Source organism: Mytilus edulis, chromosome 2 (assembly GCF_963676685.1).
Source record: "Mytilus edulis chromosome 2, xbMytEdul2.2, whole genome shotgun sequence".
NCBI classification, from domain to species: Eukaryota; Metazoa; Mollusca; class Bivalvia; order Mytilida; family Mytilidae; genus Mytilus; species Mytilus edulis.
In genome coordinates this window covers 68,016,936-68,044,885 of record NC_092345.1, presented here as the reverse complement: position 1 = coordinate 68,044,885, position 27,950 = coordinate 68,016,936, and the positions used below count along the sequence as shown (strand labels likewise).

Sequence of the window (27,950 nt, the reverse complement as noted above, 5' to 3'; positions counted from 1 at the left end):
GCAGATCTTAATCCCCCTTGTTTCATCTAAATCAGCAGATAGGTATAACATACAGAAAAGATTTTACAAAAAAAAAGAACAAGAAAAGCATTTAACATAATATTTGAGAACTATAGCTACTGATGAAGCATTGTGTATTATATTGTTTTCAAAATCCTTGTTCCCAGTGGCAAGTATGTCAAAGTTGAAGGTTGAAAGTATTGGCAAAAATGGAATCATGAAGGAACAAATGAGACATAGTTTTGCTGAAAGGTAAATATTCTCCATTATCAGATTATCAATTGACTGGGTCAGTTTAGGTGAACGTTTAACTTATAAGTCTGTAACACCCGCTTGTTATATTGTATATGTTATAGACATTTAAACTGTGGGGTTGTCAAAGGTTCTTAACGCCTAAATAAAAAAAATACGATTAACTAGCAGAGGACTAAACCTTGTGTGTTGGTTAAATGTTGAATACTTAAACTCTCTTTTTTTTTCTTCTTCTCGTGCATCTGAATGTACGATACTCTTTTGTTCTACTTTTAAAAATCCCCATTGGAACTGAGCGTGAAATCAGTATTATTGATAGCCGATGAGAAACATGTTAAGGGTAAATCATTCATTATTATAACCAACAAAAGTATCGCGATTGTTCGCGCTGTTATGAAAATAATCTTAGTATCATTCATTTGGTATGTCAAGTAAGGTTTCCCAATCCTACCACTATTTGTCATGTTTATGCATGTGACAGGTCATCGGATACGACTTAAAATGGAGTATCACCCAACTGCACAGCGGAAATAACTACTAGGCATTCACGAATCCTGGTTTATTTCTAAAACGGAATAAGATAAACCAACGGGTATAAATAAACCCATGAATCTAAAATAAATATTAAAGATCAAATGAATATTGTGGTTAGCCCTATTATATATCCGGATCTGATTAAAAATACCTTTAAGACATTTCATGTTATTGTTGTTGTTGTTCTCTTCTTGTCTTTTCTTGTCACAATGCACGACATCGCAAGTTTTAATCTAATCTATCCAATCTTTTTAAGATAAGACCTGAGATTTTTCATGTGGAGAAAACTTGTACGAGTTTAAAGAGAGTCACGATAAATCTTTAATAAATGAAAAACTAGCTTCAAACCACTTAAAAGTTTTCTTCTGAATAAGTAGTATTTATATGCAAGAAGTATAATGTGACATAAAGTAAATTGATCAATTAAATTAAGTGCATAGTTATAATCTATGACATATTTAATAATGAACTTGCTCTCTCAAAAAAATACTTTCAAATTGATAACATCTCAATTATATTGTCACAACACAATGATCAAACAAAACAGCCAAAAGGCGATTGCGCAAGATGGTCCTAACTAGTGCAAGTTGTGGACATTGTAAAATGTGTGAAATTATAATAGTTTTTATGAAAGACTAAATCTGTTTATGGAAGTTACTCAAACTGTTAATCATGATTAAATTATTGGTTCTACTTTTATTCGTACCACAAGGTAAGCGTTATATGTGTTATTTTTAATATTTTAAGAGTCAGAGTATTTTCTACTGAACGACAAAACAAGAACAAAAATGTATTTTCCTAATACTTAATAAGTTACAGACTTAGAACATAATAAAAAGAAATTCTACAGAAATCCGACCCTTACAAGCCTAGAAATTTCCCGTCTGATTATTTCAGCGTACACAAATTTCAGAGAAAATGCAAAAAAAATAACTTTTTGTACTAGTAGAAATTGCAAACCAGTCTTGATATGGATCAAGTGGGATGGGATTAGATATTAAATTATTCAGTCAACTAGATGCTATAGCGGCATCTTTTGGAATCAATTAAAGATATAATGTAAATTTGCTATCATTGATGGCGATCCGATGGATAAATCTGTTGTAGAGTTGTCCCTGACTCAGACGTACTTATAAATATAATTATTTTCTGTGACTGTATCTTGCATTAATTTGTAGGATCCTTTACTATAGATAATTGAGCTGATCTGTAACATCTCACTGAACTGTCACCACCTTTGGGAATTTAGAGTTGTGCCAGTTCACATCGTAAATTACTATTTTTATTTTGGCATATCCTTGTAGCCTTTGTGCCGTGTTTGGAAATTTTAAAATTGTACCAGCGTTCGCTTAAATTGTATAAATTTGAAGATTTGGATAGAGTCTTAATTTGAATTGACATCGTGCTATTACCGAGGAAGGATATCTGTTATCCGAAATATCTAATATCGTAAGCACTTTATATGCCACTTATATTTGTATATCATATCGTGTGTAAGAATTGTGATGTGTTTTTTCGTATAATCTTGCAACAGTTTTACAGCTTCATTACTTTTCTTGTAGAAACATTTTCAACTGTACGAGTTTATGAAAAAACAGACACGAAGAATAATGCTGAAGTTTATTGTGAGACGAATGGAGCTGTATTACTTGGTTATTCCAAAGAACTTATTGAGGCTTCCATAGCTTGTTCTTTAACAGATGTATTGGTTAACAAACCATGGCTACAAAGATTAGGTTGGTTTACTCATGATATGTATTTTTAACTGTGATACGGCATGGCTACTGAAAACAAGTATACTAGGTTTACTCTTCTTATACTACTTATACTAAGTATACTGATTAACACATCATGCATTGCTATACCGAAAAAAGTATACCCCTCTTGTTTTTTGGTTAACTGAAAATGGCAACTGAACACAGGCAGACTCGACTTATCATGTTTTGGTTAGTTAACAGACAATGGCTACAGAATACTGGTAGATTTAATCGTCTTATGTTTTAGTTAGCACACTATATGGCTGCTGAACACAGTTATATTTACTCATTTTATGTTTTCTGTAAACAAAAAAAATGCAAGAGAAAATCTTACGTGCAGATGTAAACCTAAAATTGTCATAACATAATGCATGTACATATACTTAAGTAAACTGTTGCAATGAGTTTTAATCTGATTGAAGGTGGACTACATTTAGCTGAAGGAGTGATGTATGCATGACAAGAGACGACTAACCCTTCCATGCACCAGGTCTCGCTCGTTTTTGAGTTCATGCGATTCTCTAAATTTTTGTGTTTTACCTTGAGTTAGTTTATTTTTAATCGATGTATGATTTATTTTAAATATGATCCATCTGTTGCAGGCTGTTTTGTGTACAGGATGACAGCCAACAAAATGCAATTTCAAGACAATCATTTAGCCAACTGTGCTACGTTTTGTAAATCTGATACATTTACATATATAGGAGTTCAGGTACTCTATGCTTTATGTCCATGTATACTAGGTCTTTTTTGTTAAATTTAAAAATTTTAAATACAAATCAGTGAATAAAGATTATAACACTTAAAGGTTAAAACATAAGTGATTACTCATAGACCAACAATGGAAAAATCAGAACTCGCTATAAAGTGTTTATTCTTTTTGTCAGAGAATCCTGCGTCTGTGTGTTAGTTTCTGTATGTACGCTTAGAAACCAGTCATGTAACGATTTAAGCCAACAAATACATTTTCTACAGTTTCTTACAATGTAAAACCTTTTTTCTCTCATATTAGCAGCTTGTGCTTTTAGTTAAAGTGTTCAATGAAAACAATGAAAGTAATGGCTGTTGCTTTAAAGTTGTACAATTTAAACCGTTTTAGCACCTTATTTACGTGTACTTTTTTATAAACCGCTTATATATCAAAATTAATTTGCATGTTGCAGGCAGACATGTGCCTGTGTTATGACTCCCTATCTGGAATTGGTGTTCCTGCAAATTGTGATGCCGTTAATTGTCCTGGAAATAGCTTTGAACAATGTGGTATAAGCCATATGATCGTGTACAGAAAAGGTAAGCCACACTTTAGTTTAACACATGAAACTCCCGTTTAGAACTCATTTCATTCAGGTCGTTTGTCTCTAAATTCTTTTAAATGTAATTCTTAAGCGTACCTTCAACAGAGGAAAAAGAAATCGTAAGATACACTAATAAGCAGGCCTTTGAGGACTTCTGCGTAAATGGGAAAGTGTTATAATATATTTATCTCTTAGTTTTTTACCCTGATTCTTAAGCGTACCTTCAACAGAGGAAAAGAAATCTTAAGATACACTTATGAGCAGGCCTTTGTGGGCTTCTGCGTAAATGTCCAAGTTTGACTTTTGTCGGCTTGTGAACTTTGATCTTGGTATATTATTAATTTGTTAAATTATTTTTCAGAAAAATTGTTACCCAAATCAGATTGTCAATACGTTAAATTTGATCAAAATAAATTTGATTTAATGAATGGAGATTGCAACTTCAAGAGGGGTTTCATTTGTAAAGAAGGTGAGCTATAACTTCGTTATAATAAGCATTTTATCAGTCATTTAAAAACAGGATAAATAGATTTCATCAATTTATTGCTTTGACATAGTATTCGTTTATAGAATTCATAACAGTGTGGCTATGGACATTGATTGGCGCACTTTAATATCCCATTGACTGGGACAGATTAGGTGAACGTTCGTCTATAACGCCCATTGCTCACGACGTCCTTAATGTAAACATTTAAACAGTGGGGTCACCAAAGGTTCTCAACGCCTATATAATATAATTCGAAATACTAATCAGGAATTTGTGTTTTGATTTATATTGATTAATTAAACGTCCTTTACTTGTGTTTTTGTTATGTTTCGACAATCAATTTTCATAATAAGATATCGCAAAGCCATGTTCTTTCAGAAAAAAGAATGACTTACTGGCTTTAAAAGTTGCAATGCATGCATTGATTGATTATCTTTTTCGGATGTCAAAGCGATTTAACAATTGCGATTGTCGAGTTATGTAATCTTTTAACTTTTATCTGGTCTAATTTTATTTTAGAACGAATGCATAATCCACTTTCAAAAGTTGTGCAAATACGAAACATAAAGACAAAATATACTTCTGCCCTGTCTTTTTCGTACTTGAAAGTTATTGGATAGTAAGAAAGCTATTTGGATTAAACCTTGTGAAATTTGCATGCATTTACGTTATTGTATTGGCAAAATGTATCATTTGGTGTATATAGGAAACTTAAACCGTTCTGCTATACTGCTACTATACTTGTGAAAAACACTTAGCAACAGAAACGCATTCATCTTATCTATATAAAAAAATCGACCCAATTTACATAGAAATGGACGTCTTTGTGCATTTGTGATCGCAAATAAAATATGTTCCGGACGTTAAGCGTATTTGGACCATACGCGCATGACCATACCCGTCATTCGCGTACGATCGGACCATACGTGTATGGTTGGACCATATTAGTATACCCTTATGGTCATGATATATGCGTATGGTCCAAATACTCATATGGTCCGGAACACATGCATGATATTCTGTGCGTTGTCGGTCGTCTATAATTTTTTTTCTTTTGTTGATGGATTTGACGTCTTTCTGTGAGTGATTATTTGTTCATGACTTAAAACTTACTTGCAAATAATTTAAAACCAAGACTTGATTTATAAAAATGTCAAAACAAACCATGATTTTTTTGAAACATACATCACATCCATTGCAAAAGGCTAAAATTCGCCAGGTCTTTAATTTCAACTAAGTGAGTTGACTAAATTAATGTTGCGGACCATTTTCCAATTTCCATGCGGTATCCCTATTTTTTTTCTCGCTCATCTTTTATGTTGTTTTTTTTTCATGCCAAGACCTCTTGGAGCTTTCATTCTATAAAGTGTGTATTTTGCTAATGGTCGAAGGCCATACGGGGACCTATAGCTTGATAACGCCTGTTGGTCCCTGGAAAGAATGTGTCTGATTGTCTATCACACTACATATTCTTATTTTAACATGCAGTTATATCTATGATAAGAATGAAAATTGAATTGTCATTGAGACAAAAACCCAACCAAAGAGCAAAAAAAAAAAGCCCAAGGCAACATGTAGATCTTTCGTATCAAGGGAATTGCTATACATATATTTATTTCAGGTTAATAGTATTAGGCCATACTCAAGTTATAAAATAGATCTTGTCGTCAACTTTTGCAACTAGCTTCTATGTTTCTATAATGCATCTTTTTTGGGCTTCGACTTTTCCATTGGACAGACAATTTTGTTTTCGACTATTTTAAAAAGATGCATTTTTTTACAAAATCATACAAATAAGGAGCCTTTGGTAGTGTTGTATGTTAATTAATGTTTGTTTATTTATTTGTTTTGGAAATAAGTATGAAGTACATTTTCACTGAACTAGGACACTTTTTATATTAGTTTTTCGATATCGCTCTGGCAAAAATAATCACGAATATAATGCCTACCCATGTTAAAACTACAATAAAGTATAGTTTGCATCAATTATTTCTTGAACCTACCATTTTTTTTGTCTGTGTTGGATTTGTGTGGCATTAAAAAAAACGAGTATAAACTACACAGTGCAGCTTCCAACAAGAATACAAGATTTATTGATTTTAAAAATGCGACCAAAATTTAAAATTTACACACCGTTACTTTTTCCAATATAAATATTCGAACTATTTTTTGTTGTTGTTTCCTTTATAAATTTACATCATTTTTAAAAAGACCCATGATGCACGTGTCTTCGATATTTAGAAGACTATAAAAGCGATGTTCATTATCTTTCTTCTGCTGTAAGTTTAATTTAGTTATTTTGTGTCATAATTGCCATCTCGTATATTTTAAATTTGATTAAAGAAGATTCAGGTTGTCTTATACGTCAATGATACACACAAAAAAACCGATAAAAAATAAAATAAGGTGCAACATTCATTCTCCATGAAAAGAATACATCACATGGATGTAATTTTTGTAAGAAAAATACCAATTTCGTGAGAAGTTGTGTATTGGACTTGAAGAGCCAAGGCAAACAGACAAATATCTGAATGAACGAATCGATTTATGGTATATATAAAAAAACAAAGCCCACATGGTTAGCATTGAATAAATAGAAGGCCATTCTTAAATAATCACAACGAAGAAGTTTTTGTTCTCTTAATCAATAAGGTATTTTCTGAAATAACGCGGGTCCCCATTAACTTAAAAGTTTTTTTGTTTTTTTTTACCATGAATAAACTTTTTTATTATTATTATTATTTATTGATATCAGCTCTGGACATTAATATTCTTAAAAGTGAAACTGTTGTAAGTGATGGTATAACAATTATTTAAAATAAATTCCTTAAATGATTTGTGAAAAGAAAGTTTCATTTTATGTATCAAAATGTGTAACAAATGATTATTTAAATCTCCACTTGAAGGCCTCCGATAGACTGAGTGAGCATAAAATCATCGCCCACGACGAACAAGTTATAGGTAAACTTTTCAGTACAATTACTAATTAACGTTTTTCCGTCGACCACACTGTTATGAATTTCTAATAGTTGAAGAAGGTGTATCGGAATTGTGACTTTATTTATAATTCGAATGTCGCCGACGAATGGAACAGTTTTAAGTGATCGCAGTACTTCGATTACCGTAATTTTCCATCAAAAAAACTTTACTATGTACTACCGACTTCAGTACAGAAATACTTGTTAAGAACAAAGTTTTTAGTTTACAAGCAACAACATATTGCTACATAGATTTGCCAAGTACATTGTAATTAAATTTGCAATGAATTATAAATATCAAAAAAAGAAGATGTGGTATGATTGCCAAGAAGAAAAATCCCCACAAGAGACCAACATGACACAGCAGTTAACAACTTTGTTATTGTACGGTCTTCCATAAAGAGCAAAGCCCATACCGCATAGTCAGCTATAAAAGGCTTCGAAATGACAATGTAAAACAATTCAAACAAGAATACTAACGGCCTTATTTATGTAAAAAACATGAACGAAAAACAAATGTGTAACACATAAACAAACGAAAACCACTTAATTACAGGGTCCTGACTTGGGACAGACACACACATAATGTGGCGGGGTTAAACATGTTACCGGAATCCCAACCCTCCCCTAACATGGGACAGTGCTATAACAATACAACATAAGAACGAACTATAAAATCAGTTGAAAAAGGCTTAACTCATCAGATGGACAAAAATACAAGTGGACGTGGCTGGGTACTTGTACATCCCAACAACAAAAAGACAATTATATACACCTCGCCAAAAGTTAAGCAACACCTGATAATTTTCCAGAATCGTTTTTTACTGAATTCATAATTAATTGAATTATTGATACAATGAACTGAATTTGTGTTTTTATAAGAAAACATATAGAATGTTAATTGAAAAGTGAAAGTTTGGATTGTTTTCATAATTGAACTTATGACTACATTTCATTTTGGGAAAATGGTTGTAAAATGGCAAAATAAAATCATGCCAAGAAATCCTCGCTAAAAATTCCGGTCGACCTCCTACGGCACCCATTAGTAGTGAAAAATTTAATTTCATTTAACAAATTAATTTATGACCTTCATGTACGTGTCGTTTAGAATACGGCAATATACCAAATGGTCAATATTAATCATTCATGTAATTTGCTCCATGGGTATTTGCAGAATTGCATGCCAAGAAATCCTCGCTTAAAATTCCGGTCGACCTCCTACAGCACCCATTAGTAGTTAAAGATTTAAGTTCATTTAACAAATTAATTTATGACCTTCATGTACGTGTCGTTTAGAATACGGCAATATACCAAATGGTCAATATTAATCATTCATGTAATTTGCTCCATGGGTATTTGCAGAATTCCAACGGAGGCAATTTCTTGGCATGACAAGAAAAAGTTTCAACTTTAAATGAAGTTTTCATAAAGTTTGCTCTGTTTATTTTCAAAACTTTCAAAACTCGAGAGTGACAATTTGTGAATAAATTAAAGTACAATTTAGGTCAGTAGCGATTGTATCCTCAACGCTTCCGGAAAAATTCAGCCACACGTCTTCTCGTGCTTTGAACTAAGTGTCGTAATGTGTTAACAGACATTCTTTGCTATTCATCAATCAAGGCTGCTCGTAATTCCTGTAAATTCTTACTACATGTAGCTGGAACCCTGTTGTTGACTTTTCGAGCAATATCATCTCAAACATGCTAAATGGAAACCATATCCGGTGGTATGGGTGGCCAAGGAATCGTGTCAATCGCTTCCTGACGTAAATTATCAGATACAATGCGTTCTCTGTGTGGTCTAGCATTATCGTCCATGACTATCGGTCTAGTTGGTCCGAGACCACAATTATTTCGTAGTGCATTTCTTTTAGAACATAAATGAAAATAAAAAAAATCCAACCTGCGCTTTCTCAAAGAAACTTTTACAGTGTGTTGTACTACTTTTGGGACAAATTATATCAAAAATTTAAATTATAGAAAACTTCATCGTCTCTAACTCAAAATATGGACAATTTTATCTTTAGGGCGTCTTGAAATCTTTTGACAGCTTCCGAAGTACTATTTTTCAACCTTTTTCACCTGGACCAAATCACTACTTTCCTTTAAAATTCTGGACCCAAATTTTTTTACAGTGTAATTTCACCCCCCTACTTGCAATTTGAGGCATTAAACATGGAGAAATAAATTTGGAAGGGTTATAAAAATTAATGGCAAGTAACCCACTGTCAACACTAGGGACTATATCCAAGGGACGACAATTGTGGTCTCGGACCAGTTGCAAGATTGTTACTGTCAAAATGTAACACAACGATATCTGGGATGATTTTATCGCGATATTTTTAACCCGTTATAGTCCCATACAGACCATACAGGTCAATTTTTTAGTCGAATACAAAGCATCCCCAAACTGTCAAACCCTTACAACCAAACGCTGTAGTAACATGGATGTGATGTTTCTTGTATGCTGTATCCCAAGGACGCCATACGCGCATGTGCCCATCAATATGATGTAGGAGGAATCTGCACTCGTCAGACCAATGAACTTGACGCCATTGTCTTAAAGTTCAATTGCGGTGATCACGTGACCACTGATGTCGAGCCTGATGATGCCTATGAGTCATCAATGGTCTTTTGACTGGTCTACAAGCACGTAAATTGGCACAATTTAGTCTGCGATTAACAGTTACATTTCATTGAACTCAACTTGGAAGGGAAAAACGTGTATGTAGCTTTCGAAAACCCGTTTTTTAATGTACCTAGGAATAAAACTCAGACCTGAAGTTTTACCAGTCGATTAACAATAGATTAACAAAATATATGGAAGCAAAGCAGTATCAAATTTAACTGTAAAACAAAAATTAGAAGCACAAACATTTAGGTGTTGCTTAACTTTTGGCGAGGTGTATAGGTACAGATCTGAGAGCGCAGTTAACTGTTAGCTAGTTCAAAGCCAATAATAACTTATAAAAACTTTATGCATCTAAGACTAAATATAAGTATATTTCATACGTCTTACTGAAAGAACCTCTGGGAAATTTACAAACACACTTTCCGATTTTACCCATAAGCAAACATAATTTAAATACACGACTCCTTTGATCAAAAGACACATTTAAAATCTTAAGCAATATCACATTTTTTATTAAACCAATCGATGGTTAAATAGACCTCCCATAGCGCCATTTCTCACATTATAGACATGAACATTAAACATAACATGATCGCTATTTGTTTTATTACAGATGATGGCAAGGAATTGATTGAATGTGTTGGTGAAACTTCTACATACCCAACCGTTCAAACAAGCTCAATAGTAAAGGCTTCGACTGAGGGTCTAAGTACAGCAAGCAGCTCAAACCTAGGTAAAAAAATAAAGTAAAAAAATATTTAAATGGTGAAAACATAGGAACTATCTTCTCGGCGGTTGAAACATCTCAATACCAGATCGTCGCAGATAAGCAAGAAGAAATGACCTGTCACTTATAATTTACGGAAGAAACATATGCCTTTTATTACTGATGCAAACTATTATATTAAGAAGAATTAATACTCCAACTTTTTAGAACATAATAAAAAGATAACTTAAAATCTACTCGTTCATGTCTGTAAGTCCGAAGGCATTGTAACATTGTAACTTGATCCCATTATAGTTTGACCATATTGATATTAATAACTGATAGCAATTAAGCTTTAATTTACTCGATGAAGACAACAACAATCAATTTACGAATCTGTATTTCGGGGCCAAGTCAACTATCGTAATATAAAGAGCAGAAACACACTCATACTGTTTCATCTTTACTTCATTTATATTCTAAATGGTAAGGCTAGTACGATCTGCAATGATGTCAACCAAAAGTCCATAGATACAAGAGGTGCATTTGTAAAACGGGATGTTGTAACTCCCGTGGCATTCTCAAAATTAGCCAAATTCGAAATTCCGCGAAATATGATGACGCTTACGGTCGAATAGTTTCACCGAGGTCCAATAGGTGAACGCTTGAAAAATTAGTGAGCTATCGTGTAGCTGTTTTTTTTTAGTTGTTTTTTTTTTTATAGAAAATGATAACTTGGGTATTATACTGAATTACTATTTCTTTGCTGCGCTTTCAAAAATGATTGAAGCAAAACAAAATCATATTACAGTGTATTGTTTTGTCTAATTCGAATCTAATGCCCCGTAATAATTATGCATACATTTTAATTTCAGCTCTTATCCTTGGCATTAGTCTGGTAGTGTTGGTAGTAGTAGTTATTGTATTAGTAATCATATGTTTTAGAATGAGGTGAGTACAACTATTGTCGGTATAGCTATGCTTGGACATTCACTAAATGTTAAAAGTCAAATATAGAATCCAGGCAAGTACATGATGTTATACATACACGTTGAATGAAATATTTCCAGTTGGTTTCCTAAAACTTTTTCCTCATAAAAAAACGCTTAATTATAAAACAATAAATCGCAGTATTTCACTATCGAAACCATATTGTATTCTGAAAAAAAACGTCAACAGTGTACGGTCTTCAGTAAGAGATTATTGTCTTTACCGGAACTCAAACTCTTAATCAAAGAAAAAAACATATACATTTATCACTACATTGTATTTGATATCTATAAACAGTGCATTTACTGACATACCGCTGAATCCAATAGTAGATTAACCTTATAAAACTGTTATTGAATATGCATATAATTTTTTTTCGATCAGATACAATGTATATAGAATCGAAAGATATCAATCGTAAAGAACTGAACAATAACATATATATCAATGAAAGTATATGGAATATTAATATTCTATAACGGTCAACTAAGTCATGAAGCCATTCGTAAAACTTTGGAAAAGATGACTTTAAGTTTACCAATAAGAACCCTTTGTTCTTTAATCTTCTTGTAAACAACACGTCCTCTACATACTCGTGTATCAACAAGGAAACGTATACTGCACATACAGGTGCTGCTGTCTAGCGATACATAGAAATTATAATACAATGGTAAAACAAAAATAATACATTTTTGTTTTTGTTAAGATTAGTTCTCCAACCAATCTATCTGTCAATTTCTAAATGAGGGTAAAGATCGATAGAACATCTGTTTTTTTTTCCAATATTAAAGATGTGTTCTACTGTGACATTGTCATTAATTTGATTTTATTGCCTAATGAAAGGACGGCATCTACTATCTTAAATGTAGCAAAATATTCTACCAATTCTTCTAAAGTCTACACGAAGTACTTTATACTAGTATTCCAATGTACATATATTTGTGAAAATGTAGATAGACAAGTATTCTGTCTTTGTGCCATGTAATATAGTTGCATTAGTAAAACTGATGTTTTGTTTTTATTTTCTTTCAGGAAAGTTGTTCTGTAGTGCGTCAGTGTCCACCTGAAAGTGTTTCACCACGATTCCAACCATAAGACTGAAAATGTCACTGATATCAACATATTTCATTATCCAAACTACTGAAATGATGTATTGCACAGTTTAACATAAACATAATACGCATGTGCATCGCATAGCTTTCAAAATAAAGCAAACTTGGAACTTGTATGGGACCTATCATTAAAAGCTTTTGACTGTTTCGGTTCACTAAATAATTTGAATATAATACATATTTATACTATTTGTTACATAGTTTGATGATGTTATAATACAATACATATGAGATCAATTAATTACATATGGAGTAAGAGCGAAGCTCGAATCCCAATATTGAATTTACTGACCCCATTTATATCGTATTATATCACTAGCACACAGCGTACATAACGAATTCGCCTTCCCGAATACATTGTATCTTAACATGATTTTTTTTTTTTTTTTTTTTTTAATTATTTTAAAGTAGTGGCTTATCAAAGTGATCAAGTCTTTAAAATTAAAAACCTACTTCCATTTGTCTATACAGAAAACAATGTCAATGGCAATAACTTGTTAACTTTAAGTGTGTTTTATGAATTTATGTCAACCATTCATCATACATTTCTTCTTCTGCTGAAACTCTTCAGATTTCTCCTTAACATAGTGTTATTTTTATAAAAGGACATAACAGTACTACGTATATGTACTAACCGTGTGTTGAAATAAGACCCGTCTACTTACCTCATATACCATATACACGGTCGCCACGCGGTTGCTTTAACCAATCATATTTCTAGAAATGTATAGGAGGTAAGATGATGTTCGTTATATCCGATTCGTTGAAGAGTCTTATGTGAGATAAGTAAATTATATTTAAATAGAAAATTGTTGTGGCTTACTGCATAGTCAATATATTTCCAATTCTTTATAATAAATTATAATTATTAATTTATTATTTATTGAACTCGACATTGACTTAAGTCTTTTAATTTATTTCATATTTCTTTATTTTACATTATGAATTGAATTGAATTATTTTGAATTAAGATTAATAATTTTCATTATGTTGTTTGAAATCCCTGATAAGAGAAATACGTTTAATGAACAACAAGTGAGTTATCAGCTTATAGACCAAATGGGTCGGATTTATTTGATTTTTTATTTAATATGTTTGTATTTTGTTTAACTGTTATTACATAATTATGTCACTATAGTAAAATGTACTTGCTTACCTAATTACTTACTACATGTTACACATATACACTTTTGTCATGGAGAAAAAGAAAAAAAAACGAAAAGTAGGTAGTTCAACGGAAAGCATACAATGTATCTTGCATATTACAGATAGGTACGTTTATGATGTGGCATGATCAATGCTGAAACAACACGCCCAATCGTATGGCATTTAAATCAAGTTAAATGTCCAGAGACAATCACCCTACTCAAACGACACAAAACATCGTCGCTCTTGTTATTGAATGCTTCAAGTTTGGGAAAGAATAAAATACCAATTTCATTGGTTTGACCCAGATTGTATCGCGTCAACGAGATAGATCCCTGACTGCGAAAGTTAAGGATTCTGTTAATATGACGGAACAGCCATCATAGAAGATTTGAGGTTTCTGTAGCGTTAAAACCCAAAAGAACGTGCTTGGATCAGCTCCTGATTATCTGTTAGCTGCACCAAGTTACGCTACTCAGATGTTTCAACGACAAAATAGTTTTTGAGGCTCCCGTACAATAAACCCGCGTTAGCGACAGTCTGAAACCTATTGTGGATCGGTGAGTGTCAGATGCTGTCCAGATGTCCGAGGGCTATGTGCTGGCTATGTGTATCGTATTTATTTTCAATTTGCAGTCATCTACTTCTAAATCAATGATTCATCAACAAGCAACACATCGTCGAGGTTAGCGGCCTGCTCAGCTGGTCCTACTTGTCCTGAAAGCAGTTGTTGTGGAGTTCAGACAGCTGTAAAGAAAACATAAAAAAAAACTAATCCAATCAACTCACGCAAACCAAGATGACCGTCTACCAAAATGGCGCCTTCTACCTGTTCCTGGCTATCTCCAAAAGAAAATTAGCCATTTTGATATTTATTTGTATGCCCCGCCTAGTATTATTGTGTTCCGGTCTGTACATCAGGTCGTTCCTTTGTCCGTCCGTCCGTTCGTTCGTTCGTCTTCCCGCTTAAGGTTAAAGCTTTTGATCAAGGTTGTTTTTGAAGAAGTTGAAGTCCAATCAAATTGAAACTTAATACAGATCTTCACTTTTAAATGACCTTTCTAAATTTATTGCCAAATTTCACGGTCCACTAAACATTGCAAATATTAGTGCCCGCTTCAGGTTAAATTTGTGGGCAAAGTACCGTATAGCGGGTTATTTTCGCGGGTGTAAAATTTCGCGATTTTCATTCAAAAAGGTATAACATATGGAATATTTTGGCGGATTCAAAAATTCAAAAAATTGAAATCCAATCAACTTGAAACTTAATGCACATGTTTCCTATGATATGATCTTTCTAACTCAAAATTAGAGTGTTGAACCCAATTTTACAGTCTACTGAACATAGAATATGATAGAGCGAGTGCGGCATCTATGTACTTTTGACACATCCTTAATGACTTTTGATATTTTTTCAATCAGTTTTGTTTGCTTATTTGTAAAATTGTTTTTAGTGGCACGTTTTGTAAATACTGTATTGCTGAACATTTTGGCTGTTTACAGTTTAAACCTATTAATTAGCAAACTTATAAAAATCGGTAAAATGAATCTTTATTTAAGGACAATATTCAGTTATGCAATGTTGGCTAATTCTTTTTTTCAAAAGTTTTCTCACATAAACATTTGCTAATCAGTTCTTCTTCGATAGCTTTGTTCTTTCCGCTATAATTGAGATTGTCAATAAACGGCATTGTTTCCTTATGTGCTATTTTCAGCAACAGCGGTAATGTTTAAAGATGGACCAAATCCCCGGTATAATTTCTAAAATAGATTCCCCTAGGAATATTTAGGTAACATTATGTCCTGTGGTTTCAGAGTAGAAAGTAAAATCACAAAAATACTGAACTCAGAGGAAAATCAAATCGGAAAGTCCTTAATCACATGGCAAAATTAAACGACAAAACACATCAAAAACTAATGTACAAAGAACTGTTATATTCCTGACTTGGTACAGGCATTTTCAAACGTAGAAAATGGTGAATTAAACCTCTCACTTTGTACGACAGTCTCATCAAATTCCGTTTTATTTACAATAGATTAGTAGAATACATTATGAAAAAGTTTACGACTACGGACGGACGGACACCAACGGATGGCAGAAGCACAAATACAACCTACACCAAAAGAAATGTGTATTATTATTTCAAAATGCACACAAGATAATTACATCAACCATTTCTTTTACTGTAGATACACTCGTTTTAACTGAGCACAATCTAGAGGGTCTACCCGCCGCTATATCTTGATTTTGTTGGTTGTCCTGACAGTGATCTTTTACCAAAAATTTTGTATGCTAAATTACAAGTGGCCCAAGACTGGTCATTCTTTTTTACCCTGATACACAATTGCTACACTTTGAATCACACATTTTCTCGGAAATGAGTGGAGTCCCAATTATTTTCTTTATGAATTTAAAATTTTTATACACTTTCGGGAAATTCAAATATCATAACACATAATTATACCTGTTCATTCACATTTAACTTGTTAAAAAGCACATTTTCAAAAATGTATCATATATAGCTTGATTTGCGGTTTTAATGTACATATGTCATCTTGCCAACAGTCACGGACAATATTCATCAAAAATAAATAAATTTAAAGTAACTTCATATAGTATCTGATTTTATCAGCCATTTCGTTAGAAAGGAGTAGTTCGTGAATAATACAACGTTTTAAACGGAATTGCCTCAAGACAATCATCACTGATTTTTGCATTCATTTATTTTATAACCTAACGAAAAATGTAACCGTTTTCATCTCTCCTAAAATCGTATTGTTGTGGTTTTATTATGATTATCTCAAAGTGTGTGTACTTTTGAAAAAGTTTCTGACGTTAGAACAGAAACTATGTTGAAAATTGTGATATTATTATGCTGTCTTACAAGGGGTAAGTTAATTTGCTTTATATTGTATATATCTTTTAAAGATCCAATCGTGCATAGTAACCATAATTTTTAAACGTTCAAACCAGGAGGTAACAAAAGGATAAAATAAATATTTTATTAATTATACATGTATGTAATACTATATATAACATCGTTATTTACACTAAGTAGTGTGGTTTCTAAAATATTTGCCATTTATTAAAACATAATTATGGGGCTACATATATCATCATCATATGACTATGATGTCATCATTATACAGTTCTAAACTCTATTGAAAAGCCTTGTTACACAATGTAAATATAAAAAAAGAATATGTGGTATGTTTTCCAAAGCGACAACTCTCCACATGAGACCAAATTGACACATCAATTAACATCTATAGGTCACCGTACGGCCTTTAACAATGACCAAAGCCCATACCGCATAGTCAGCTATAAAAGGCCCCGGAATGACAATGTAAAACAATTCAAATGAGAAAACTAACTGCCTTATTTATGTACAAAAAATGAACGAAAAACAAAATATGTCGCACATAAACAAACGATAACCACTGAATTACAGGCTCCTGATTTTGGACAGGCACATACATAAATAATGTGGCGGGTTTAAACATGTTAGCGGGACCCCAACCTCCCTAACCTGGTACAATGTATAACAGTACAACATAATAACGAACTATAAAAATCAGTCGAGAAAGGCTTAACTCATCAGATAGAAAAAAACAAGTGAAAGTGGCCAGGTACTTATACATTTATGTATATTCATTTTGCGTACATAAACATGATATAGATGAACATAGATATAGGAAGATGTGGTGTGAGTGCCAATGAGACAACTCTCCATACAAATAACAATTTAAAAAGTAAACCATTATAGGTTAAAGTACGGCCTTCAACACGGAGCCTTGGCTCACACCGAACAACAAGCTATAACGGGCCCCAAAATTACTAGTGTAAAACCATTCAAACGGGAAAACCAACGGTCTAATCTATAAAAACAAAACGAGAAATAATAATATATATTAGTGTAATAAGGTATATAGCTTTGCTAATTTGTATCGTTTTTATAAAGAAAAAGTCTTTGAAAAACACTAATGAAAAGGTCCTCTTATCCGGAGACTCTTAAGGCAAAGCAAGCAAAATTAATGTTATCCTGTTCTTTTGTTGTAACTCAATTGCATAATCTTCAAAGCAATACTAAATACACTTGCACATATAACAGACGTCTGCAAAGCGACATGATTAGTAAACATAATATATAGGTATCGGACTTAACAGTACAAAAAATAAGCAGATGTGCTATAACAGGTATTGAGACAACTATCAACTAAATAGAGAGAGACCAAATGATGATGATGATGCAAATAACCATGAAAAACTGAATGAACAACGAGAAACCATGATATTTACCGTTTTATAGAGAAATTAGATAATACATGACGATGAAATATTGTTTACTTTGTACATTTGAGATAGTTTTAGCTGGTTTTTGTTGTTGTTAAACGGCAAATTAATCATATGTAAAGCATGTTTCTCTGTATTGCAAATATGATGTGTTTGTTAGGAAAATTCTTATGCAGAGGGTTTGTTAGTTTGCAGTTCAGACTTTATGTGAACAACATGGTCAAATGAATACATGACACCAATATAGCCAGACAATAAACATAAATATTGTAGAGCCTTCAAGGCAATTTTAATCATGAGAAATGTTTTGCTGTTCTTACCATACGTCTAAAATCATATTCTGCTCATAAAATTAAACATCTGTTAATAAAAGATGCCCACAGGAACATATCCATGTATATAGTAGAAATATATCTATGTTTTAAATCAGTATATTTAGATATAGCTTAAAAACAATACATGAAAATACACGAACATTTCATTGTTACCTTATTTTAATATTTCTACTTAATTATATTCAATATTAATATTTTTCACAACATTTATGTGAACAGTCAAATAACAATTTAATAGTTCAATTGAAGGTCATCCATGAGTTTGAGATAAAATTACTGTTAATGGTAAATAGTCATATGACAGTGTAAATATTGATTTTAAAAGGTGGATGGTTGGGTTCTAATAAAACTATCTAACATTGTTACAGTAATGAACCGATACCAAGTGCGGGACCTCAGAATTACATGTCTTATAATGCCCTAATTAACTTTTGTTAACTTGTTATTTCAAGCTGGTTTCCTACCAATCCTGGATTCATTTGAGTATTTTGAGTTGATTACCGATCTTTGATAGTTTCTCTTTGAATTCTATATCAATTTAAGATGATTTGCAGCTTGATATAATGTATAAAACCTTTCTATATGGTTGGAGACTGCTGACTTATAGATGTCTCTTGATCGGTTGTGTCGGTATGTTGCTGACTCATTTACATAAACCCTAAATTAATCTCCATTTTTTTTTTATTTGTATAAGGGTATATATGATTTTTTTCCAGGAACGTTTGGTACAATCAAAGTATTCCACCTAGAAGAAACTAAAAACGATGCAGAATTGTACTGTGAAAGTATAAGTGGAGTCCTGCTTAGTTATGGCACTGAATTTATAAATGCTGCTAGATTCTGTTCTGTCACTGAAGTCCTGACTAATAAACCATGGTCTCAAGATTATGGTAGGTAGATTTTTTCTGTTTTGACAATATATATTACTAATAACTTATCATAAAATAACTTCACAAATGTACAACTACTTATGAAAGCTAGAGATTCTGAATATGCAGTTATATTTCGAAATTTTAAAGTGTAGTACTAAAGCTTTATCATATTAACGACTTATTATTTAAAATAGTAACCACAATTACTTTTGAAATCAAGAAGTACCTCGAAGATTCTTATGTTAAATTTTGAATTGATAATATTACTTAAGTTTCACCATGCATAGCATTCCTAGTTACTCTGACAATTAAGATTTGTTGGAAGATGATTATAGAAATTTTCAGATTGTATTGTTTCATTTTTGAAAAAAAAATTTGACACCAACCAAGATCTATTGCTGGAGCGAAATATTTTTCAAAACGATAATATATCATCTTATGATTAACTTTAATTGTAATCTTTAGACTAAAGATTTTGAACTGTTTCATGCTTGTTTAACCCCGCCGCAATTTTGCGCCTGTCCCAAGTCAGGAGCCTCTGGCCTTTGTTCGTCTTGTATGATTTTTAATTTTAGTTTCTTGTGTATAATTCGGAGTTTAGTATGACGTCCATTATCACTGTACTAGTATACATATTTTAAGGGCCAGCTGAAGGACACCTACGGGTGCGGGAATTCTCGCTACATTGAAGACCCATTGGTGGCCTTCGGCTGTTGTCTGCTCTATGGTCGGGTTGTTGTCGCTTTGACACATTCCCCATTTCCTTTCTCAATTTTATTTGTGTCGTTTTGTTGATTGATTGTTTATAGGACAGTATGTTTTCATGAATACTTGTTTATATTACAGGTTGTTTTCTTGTGAAAGCAGCAGCAAAGGAAACAGTAATGACAAACAACCATTTAGCAAACTGTGTTTCATTCTGTTCAGATAAGTCGTTTGACTTCATTGGTGTTCAGGTATCTATCTATAGATTGCACTTTGTAAAAGAAGCTTTGATTCTTGATGTTTCAAGGAATTTTGACCATACCAAATAAGTACAAACGAATAGACTGCACGTATACATCGCAAAAAAAGTATAAAATTGCATCATTTTATATCAAATATGTTCCTTATGTCGTAACAACAATCCCCTACTCTTTTCACGAATATGACCTACTCTATTAGACTATTTACCGGGTTTGTAATACATGTAACATGAGCAACACGACGGGTTTCACGTGTGGAAAATGATCTGATAACCCTTCCGGAGCACCTACATGATCACCCCCAGTTTTGGCGGGGTTCGTGATGCTTAAGTCTTTAGTTTTCTATGTTGTATCTTGTGTGCTATTATTTGTCTGTTTGTCTTTTTCTTTTTTTTTGGAATGGCGTTATCGGTTTTTTTTATTGGATTTGTGAGTTTGAATGTCCCTCTGGTACATGTATCGTTCGCATTTCTCTTAAATTGACAGTAATATAATTATGAAAAAACAGTCAAGAGTAGTTACCTAATTTAATTACTAGTACTTTGCATCAGGTTTATATGGGGAATATCATTTGAACGTTCACTTTAATAAATTTTCCTTTTATTTTAAAGTTTATTGAAAAATTTGCGGAATGTGTTATTTCATATCTATCTTTAAATAACGCGAATACATTAAAAAGTTTTATTATTTTTCAAAGGCAACGCTCATTTCTCGCTGTTAGATGACTCGTCTGACATATTATTTAATGATCTGTGACGATTGCAACAACATATTCGAGCAAACACTTTGTGCATTAGAAATTTTGTTAGATATCTTGCTTATTGTCTGTATATCTTAAGTAGATTTACTACATCTGAATTTGATGCAAATAAAAACTTAATTCTCAAACTATCCTAAGTCAGGAACCTGATATTCAGTAGTTGTCGTTTGTTGATGTGGTTCATAAGTGTTTCTCGTTTTTTTATATTGATTACCGTTTGTTTTCCCGTTTGAATGGTTTTACACGTGTAGTCATTTAGGGGCTATCATTTAGGGGCTATTTATAGCATGCTGTTCGGTCTGAATTAAGGCTCCGTGATGAAGACCGTACTTTGACCTTTATATAATGGTTTACTTTTACAAATTGTGACGTGGATAGTGAGTTGTCTTGTTGGCACTTAAACAGCTTCTTATACCAATTCACCAAATACAGAAGTTGGTGAAAAGTCGGTAAAACATTTTTTCTTCTTCAATTTTTAGGTAAACAAGTGCTACTGCTATAACCATCTAGTTAATGGCATGCCTGCAGATAACTGTGATGCTGTAGCTTGTCCTGGAAATTCAGAGGAAAAATGTGGTGTCAATCATATGACTGTGTATAGACAAGGTACTAAATAAGATAAATACAATGTATACTAATATGTTAAAAGTTAATCCATAAAGTATAAAAGAAGAAAAAATGCCAATGTCCCAAACCCTATAGTTTCACTAACAGTCAATAGGATGAAAGATCTTTAAATGTTCTATAGCGCTTTTATTAGGGACAGCACGGGTACAACTAAAAGAAAACCATTAAGATTACAAAAACGATGAACTCTTAAGATGCATGTATATTTACGTCGATTGGTTCAATGATACGTAAGAATGGTAAGATATTCGTGATTTTGATGTATATCTACTGATTAAGTTGAGCGATAGTTTTAAGGGATTACATAAAACCGGTTTTACTGAATTCATGTTTTAGTGTTGAAACAAGTTAATGTATCTCCAATTGACTTTTAATTTGATCATATTTGTTTAAAAAAATGACTGAAATGAAATGTGAATACATAGATATAAGAAGATGTGGTATGAGTGGCAATGAGAGAACATTCCATCCAAGTCACAATTTGTAAAAGTGTACATATTTTAACTGCTAGTAGTCTGTTGTTATTTATGTATTATTGTCATTTTGTTTATTTTCTTTGGATACATCTTCTGACATCAGACTCGGACTAATCTTGAACTGAATTTTAATGTGCGTATTGTTATGCGTTTACTTTTCTACATTGGCTAGAGGTATAGGGGGAGGGTTGAGATCTCACAAACATGTTTAACCCCGCCGCATTTTTGGGCCTGTCCCAAGTCAGGAGCCTCTGGCCTTTGTTAGTCTTGTGTTATTTTAATTTTAGTTTCTTGTGTACAATTTGGAAATTAGTATGGCGTTCATTATCACTGAACTAGTATATATTTGTTTAGGGGCAGCTGAAGGACGCCTACGGGTGCGGGAATTTCTCGCTACATTGAAGACCTGTTGGTGACCTTCTGCTGTTGTTTTTTTTCTATGGTCGGGTTGTTGTCTCTTTGGCACATTCCCCATTTCCATTCTCAATTTTATATTATATGTATCCAACAGTTGTAGAAAGGTCTGCACTCTTAAACTATCACACATGTTTGCTGATCTAGTTTAATGCAAAAACGTTTTTATTTCGAAACAAATTGGATAAGACTAACGAAAAGGATAGTTCAAATCTGTCAGTGCTACGTATACCCACATCAGCTGAAATGTTTTGAATTAAACAATCTACATTCAATACTACTGGGCATGGATAAGTTTTAAAATTCTAATGGTATTTTTGACATCCAAATATTGACAGAGGGTTTAAAAGTACAATTATATAACCTGTATATTTATTTAAGTGAACTCTTTTAAAACACACATAATTGATTGATCGATTGGTGATTAATGCCAGTTTGAGGACTATTGTGCTTTTTCTGAGCGGTCAGTTTTTTTAGTGGAGGAAGCCGGAGAGAACAACCAACGTTAACCTTCGGTAGGAACTAAGATTGAAATCAAATGCACTTGCCACGTGCCGGATTCGAACTCACAACCTCAGAGTTGACATGCTAGTGTTACAATGATACGACTACTTAGACTGACCACTCGGCCACCAAGACCCCTTACACACTATCATCTTTTGTTATCTATCACTTGAAACGTGACTAACACTGGTGAATGTCTTTTGTTTGTGACAAATTAAAAATATCTTTCAATACGATCTACTTTTGACAACTTGAACGACATAAATAAAGTACAACCACAATTTTGAATTCTAAAGTAAATTTTAAAAGGGGGAAGTCCAGAAAAACTGAAGATGAGAAAAAACAACCATCGGAAGTATTCATCAATTATGCAGAGAAAACAACCATCGGAAGTATTCATCAATTAAACAGAAAAAAACAACCATCAGATGTATTCATCAATTATACAGAAAAAACAACCATCGGAAGTATTCATCAATTATACAGAAAAAACAACCATCGGAAGTATTCATCAATTATACAGAAAAAACAACCATCGGAAGTATTCATCAATTATACAGAAAAAACAACCATCGGAAGTATTCATCAATTATACAGAAAAAAACAACCATCGGAAGTATTCATCAATTATAACTGTTTTATACATGATGAATATGTACAGTCTAGTATAATGTTCTATAATCATATTTTTTTCTATTTCAGTGTCTTCTTTACCACAGTTTGAATGCCAGTACTTTGCCTTTGGTGCTAATACATTTAAAATGCTGAATGGAGATTGTAATATTAAAAGGAACTTCATTTGCCAAGGTCTTACAAATATATTTTTACAGTACTAAGTTGATTATGAGTTTTTATCAGTTCATAGCATTATTCTATCAACTGATTTGTGTAGGTCCTTTTTAGTATGTGAGATATATATTTAATATGAATAAATGATAAATAAAGCCCATTTGGAACGATGACTTTGAAATAAAAAAAATGTCCAGTTGATGTCAATTTAAAGTTGTGTAGTTAAAAATATGATCACATGAATAAAAGTTCTTAGTGAAATAAGTAGAAGGTACATTATGTAACTCACCGTGTACCACCTATTCCTGTATCAGCAATAAAAAGGCAAGTTGCGTTTGTATGCAACCAGAGGGTGGGCAATACAATAAAGCACTTGTCCTTGAAAAAGAAGGCTTATCTTTACAAACAATTGTTACATTACACGTAAGTTTTCCCATTTGTAAACTTGTTATACGTTTAAAATATCACATATTTATTATAGTCGGCGACACTTTGGGAACAGAATGCAGTGGGTCCAGTACGACCACGGACATACCCGATTCCTCCTCAAATGTAGCAGATATTGAGACTAAAAGTTTATTTGCTAACAGTGGTCCAAGTCTAGGTATGCCCAGTTGCTACATTGTATGGTTTTGAACAGTACTGTACTCCAGATTTATATACATAACAAAAATTATTTAAGTTAATTCACGTGTTTGTCTCATTTTTGCCTAAACAAAAGAAGCTTGCACAATATTTAATACTTGAACAAGTTTTAACATTAGTTTTGATACCATTTTCTATATAAGTACAATTGCGCCTACTCTTATATACTGTTAAACATAGGAGTCTCCTTGCACTTTATGAACCAATATTTTAAGGACTATAGCCATTTTTCTAATACTCGATGCAAATGAAAAAAACATACGTTAGAAGTTTTTTGGCGGAAGCTGATATGAATTGCTATATTTTGGAAAGAAGATGTTGTATGCTTGCCAATGAGACAACTCTTCACAAGAGACCAAATGACAGCTATTGGTCACCATAAGGACTTCAACAATCAACAAATCCCATACTGCATAGTCAGCTATAAAAGGCTTAACTCATCAGATGAATACAAATAGAAATATACATCTAACAAAAACACAGAGTGGACGTTTCCGGATACTTATACATCCGAACAACAAAAAGTTACTGACAGCTACATTTTTGTAGTTCAAAGCCAATAACATTTAATAAAAAAAAAAACATGCATCTAAGACTTAATATAATTTTTAAAATGCTAGTATATTTTGTAATATGTTAAACCTGTACAGAATGATTTGGTATCATAGTATATTGTTGTACATGAAGTAAGATATTTTTCAGGTGTTATCATAGCTATAATGTTATGCATATTTCTGGCCATTGTAATTGTCCTCGCTGTTGTATTCTATAAGTTAAGGTAAGCATTGTGTAATATAACAAGAGTAGATTACATACATAATAAACATTATGTGTATATAATTACGAACAAGATAACCCGAGCATGGTTACAGGATCAATGTTTATTTAGTAATATGTAAGCCTTTTGACAAGAGAAAGCTTCAATCTTTAAAGTTGCTCATTATTTAGATAATGCTTAATGAGCTATATATGCACGAATTTAGGACAAATACAATTTCTTATTTGTAGGAAAGTGAATTGTTTGCTATTCTCATGAATTTGTTGTTTCGTTGCTAAATGATCGTCGCATATCCTCATCCCCTTCGATTTAAATCATGATATACATTATAGTGTCTAATAGCCATGATACATGTAACAGTATATCATGAACAAAAGGAGCTGTAGCAAAATACGCCAATGACACAACTAAACTTCATCTACCAATTAAAAAAATAACCACACAACCAAACAAACAAATGACATTTATGTTCGTTACAGCTTTGGTTTTGGATGAAAAATGAAACACAAAATTAACTTTTTAGGTAAATCAAATTACGTGCACATTGCAGAATATTAAGTTTTTAATATAATTTTTAAATACTCTTTGTTGTACTTCAAGGAAGAAAAGACGACAAAAAGAAGATACACTCCAAATTCACATGACACACCATGATAACAATGACGACTTTATAAACGGTTTCAGAGAACAACCGGGTTACCACAATGTTGACTTGGGGATTCGTGACCCTGTACCAATTGTGGCTTTTGGAGGCGATGGTGTCGATCTTGACAGACAACCTTCTAGAGAACCTGTCTATACGGCTGTTCACAAGAACAATAAGGACAACCGGAAGTCAAGCAACAGTGATACTCATGTCCCGGAACCAGCTTATGATGAAGTTTATCAACCATCAAATTCAAATAATAACGTGGAGGAAAATCATAATTTCCGACATGCTCGAAGGTTTCAGAACGGAAATGTAGATGGTTCCTATGTAGGACTGCGTAAACCTGGAGAAACAAACCGTTCCAATAGCATGACCAATAATACCAATCAACACGTTCAAAATGATTTATCGAAGAATAAGATGTTTCGAAACAACCAAAAAAGGCACGGGTCTTTAGATGACGACTTGTATTAAATAGTTTCTGAAAATAAATAGTCAAATTTAATATTGAAAAGAATTGAATATTCACCTGACACATTATGTCACTCTACTTTTCCATTTTCAGTGATGAACACATAAATACGTTTGAAAGTGCTATCAATTTGCAGATACTTTTTAGTTTTTTAACACATTTGTTATTTTTCATTTCATTTTATATGTCACATATTGTATCCTTTCTTAATTTGTGCATTTATATCATTTCTGATGAATTTTGGAATTAAAGTGCTTATTATATGAACAAGCAATATAAAATGTATATGGTGCAACGCTTTCGTGTTTGTACAACACATGCTTCTGGGAATATTTTCATAGGGAACGCTTAAACTTAGAATTGCAGGAAAAGTTATGATAGGAAAACACCTAAATGTTTAAAGAAATGTTACCATTGCATCCCTACAAAAACGTTTGTTTAATGATTAACTTTTACATATATTTGTTTCTACTATAATTGTGCTATTTCACCAGTTTCCTACCTTTTCAATTATTCTACAGTTCAAACATATAAACCACTCTCCTATCTTAATACATTTAACACACAACCACTCATTATTTCGTATACATATACTTTGAAACAACCAGTAAAATTATTATACGACTACGTCAGTTATATCAGACGTGAGTATAGAACATTATTTTCCTTCAACATAAAATTTATAAGTTTTGACGTATAGATATGACCCCCACGGCCATGTTATTACAGGGTACCTCAACATAATTCCAGGCCAATCGCAAGGTATTTAACATATTTTAAATTCTGAAAAGAGGACCAACCATCGTTCTCTATCGTTATCTGGTCATTAAAAAAACATTCGCATATCACATTTTAGAAAATAATTGAGATATAAAGAAAATGGTTACTTGTACACTCATTTCTAGAATTAGAAACAAATTTCAAGTTCTCGCAACGGACGAAAAAAACAGCCAAAAATTAAGAACGAAAATCGTCAAATAGAATAAAAAAAAATCAAACGAGAAGACAATCACCCCGATGTATCATGTAAAAATCAAATATCGATTCACAAATACAAATGTATGATAATCTGTAACAAACCACAACAACTGTTTACAGGCAAATGGAAGTTTTTAACGACCTTGACTGACTATACAGCCCTTGCACGGTCGGGAAATTTACAAGCTTAACATGGGTGGGGCTTTTATATGATCTATTATCGCACCCTAAAATTGACAATGGCCAATAACTACTAATCATGTAGAAAAAAATAAAAATTTCTTAAATACTAAATTTGTTTATATCATGATCATTTTTGAAAACTATTATGATGATCAAATATCCGGAGATTTTTACCCAACGGGTCCTGCAGGGAATCTGAAAAAATGTTTTAGAACATAATTGATAAGTTAAATTTGGGAATTCTGAAATTGGTGCAATTAAGATTGATATCGAGTTGAGCTTAGTGGATTGTATAGACGAGTGTTGATCATAGTAGATAGA

General features: G+C 32.5%; 2 protein-coding genes across 2 annotated transcripts; both read left to right on the top strand.

Annotated features, from left to right (window-relative positions):
* Positions 1-1,391: 1,391 nt before the first annotated feature.
* LOC139510645 (uncharacterized) lies at positions 1,392-13,069 on the top strand. The gene is made up of 8 exons (XM_071297197.1): positions 1,392-1,498; positions 2,349-2,522; positions 3,146-3,255; positions 3,707-3,833; positions 4,200-4,307; positions 10,548-10,667; positions 11,516-11,591; positions 12,663-13,069. The coding sequence occupies exons 1-8, from the start codon at positions 1,459-1,461 to the stop codon at positions 12,676-12,678; spliced, it is 771 nt and encodes a 256-aa protein (XP_071153298.1). The 5' UTR covers positions 1,392-1,458; the 3' UTR covers positions 12,679-13,069.
* A 3,559-nt stretch (positions 13,070-16,628) lies between these two features.
* Positions 16,629-26,735, top strand: LOC139512743 (uncharacterized). The gene is made up of 8 exons (XM_071300607.1): positions 16,629-16,778; positions 19,234-19,407; positions 20,236-20,345; positions 21,594-21,720; positions 23,838-23,942; positions 24,406-24,528; positions 25,272-25,347; positions 25,948-26,735. The coding sequence occupies exons 1-8, from the start codon at positions 16,739-16,741 to the stop codon at positions 26,468-26,470; spliced, it is 1,278 nt and encodes a 425-aa protein (XP_071156708.1). The 5' UTR covers positions 16,629-16,738; the 3' UTR covers positions 26,471-26,735.
* The last annotated feature ends 1,215 nt before the right edge of the window (positions 26,736-27,950 follow it).

Bases quoted from the DNA above. Each gene is read 5' to 3' on its own strand.
- LOC139510645 (XM_071297197.1), top strand. From the start codon at position 1,459: ATGATTAAATTATTGGTTCTACTTTTATTCGTACCACAAG. The intron at 1,499-2,348 runs GTAAGCGTTATA...CTTTTCTTGTAG, and splicing joins ACTTTTATTCGTACCACAAG to AAACATTTTCAACTGTACGA. The intron at 4,308-10,547 runs GTGAGCTATAAC...GTTTTATTACAG, and splicing joins GGGTTTCATTTGTAAAGAAG to ATGATGGCAAGGAATTGATT.
- LOC139512743 (XM_071300607.1), top strand. From the start codon at position 16,739: ATGTTGAAAATTGTGATATTATTATGCTGTCTTACAAGGG. The intron at 19,408-20,235 runs GTAGGTAGATTT...TTTATATTACAG, and splicing joins ACCATGGTCTCAAGATTATG to GTTGTTTTCTTGTGAAAGCA. The intron at 24,529-25,271 runs GTATGCCCAGTT...GATATTTTTCAG, and splicing joins TAACAGTGGTCCAAGTCTAG to GTGTTATCATAGCTATAATG.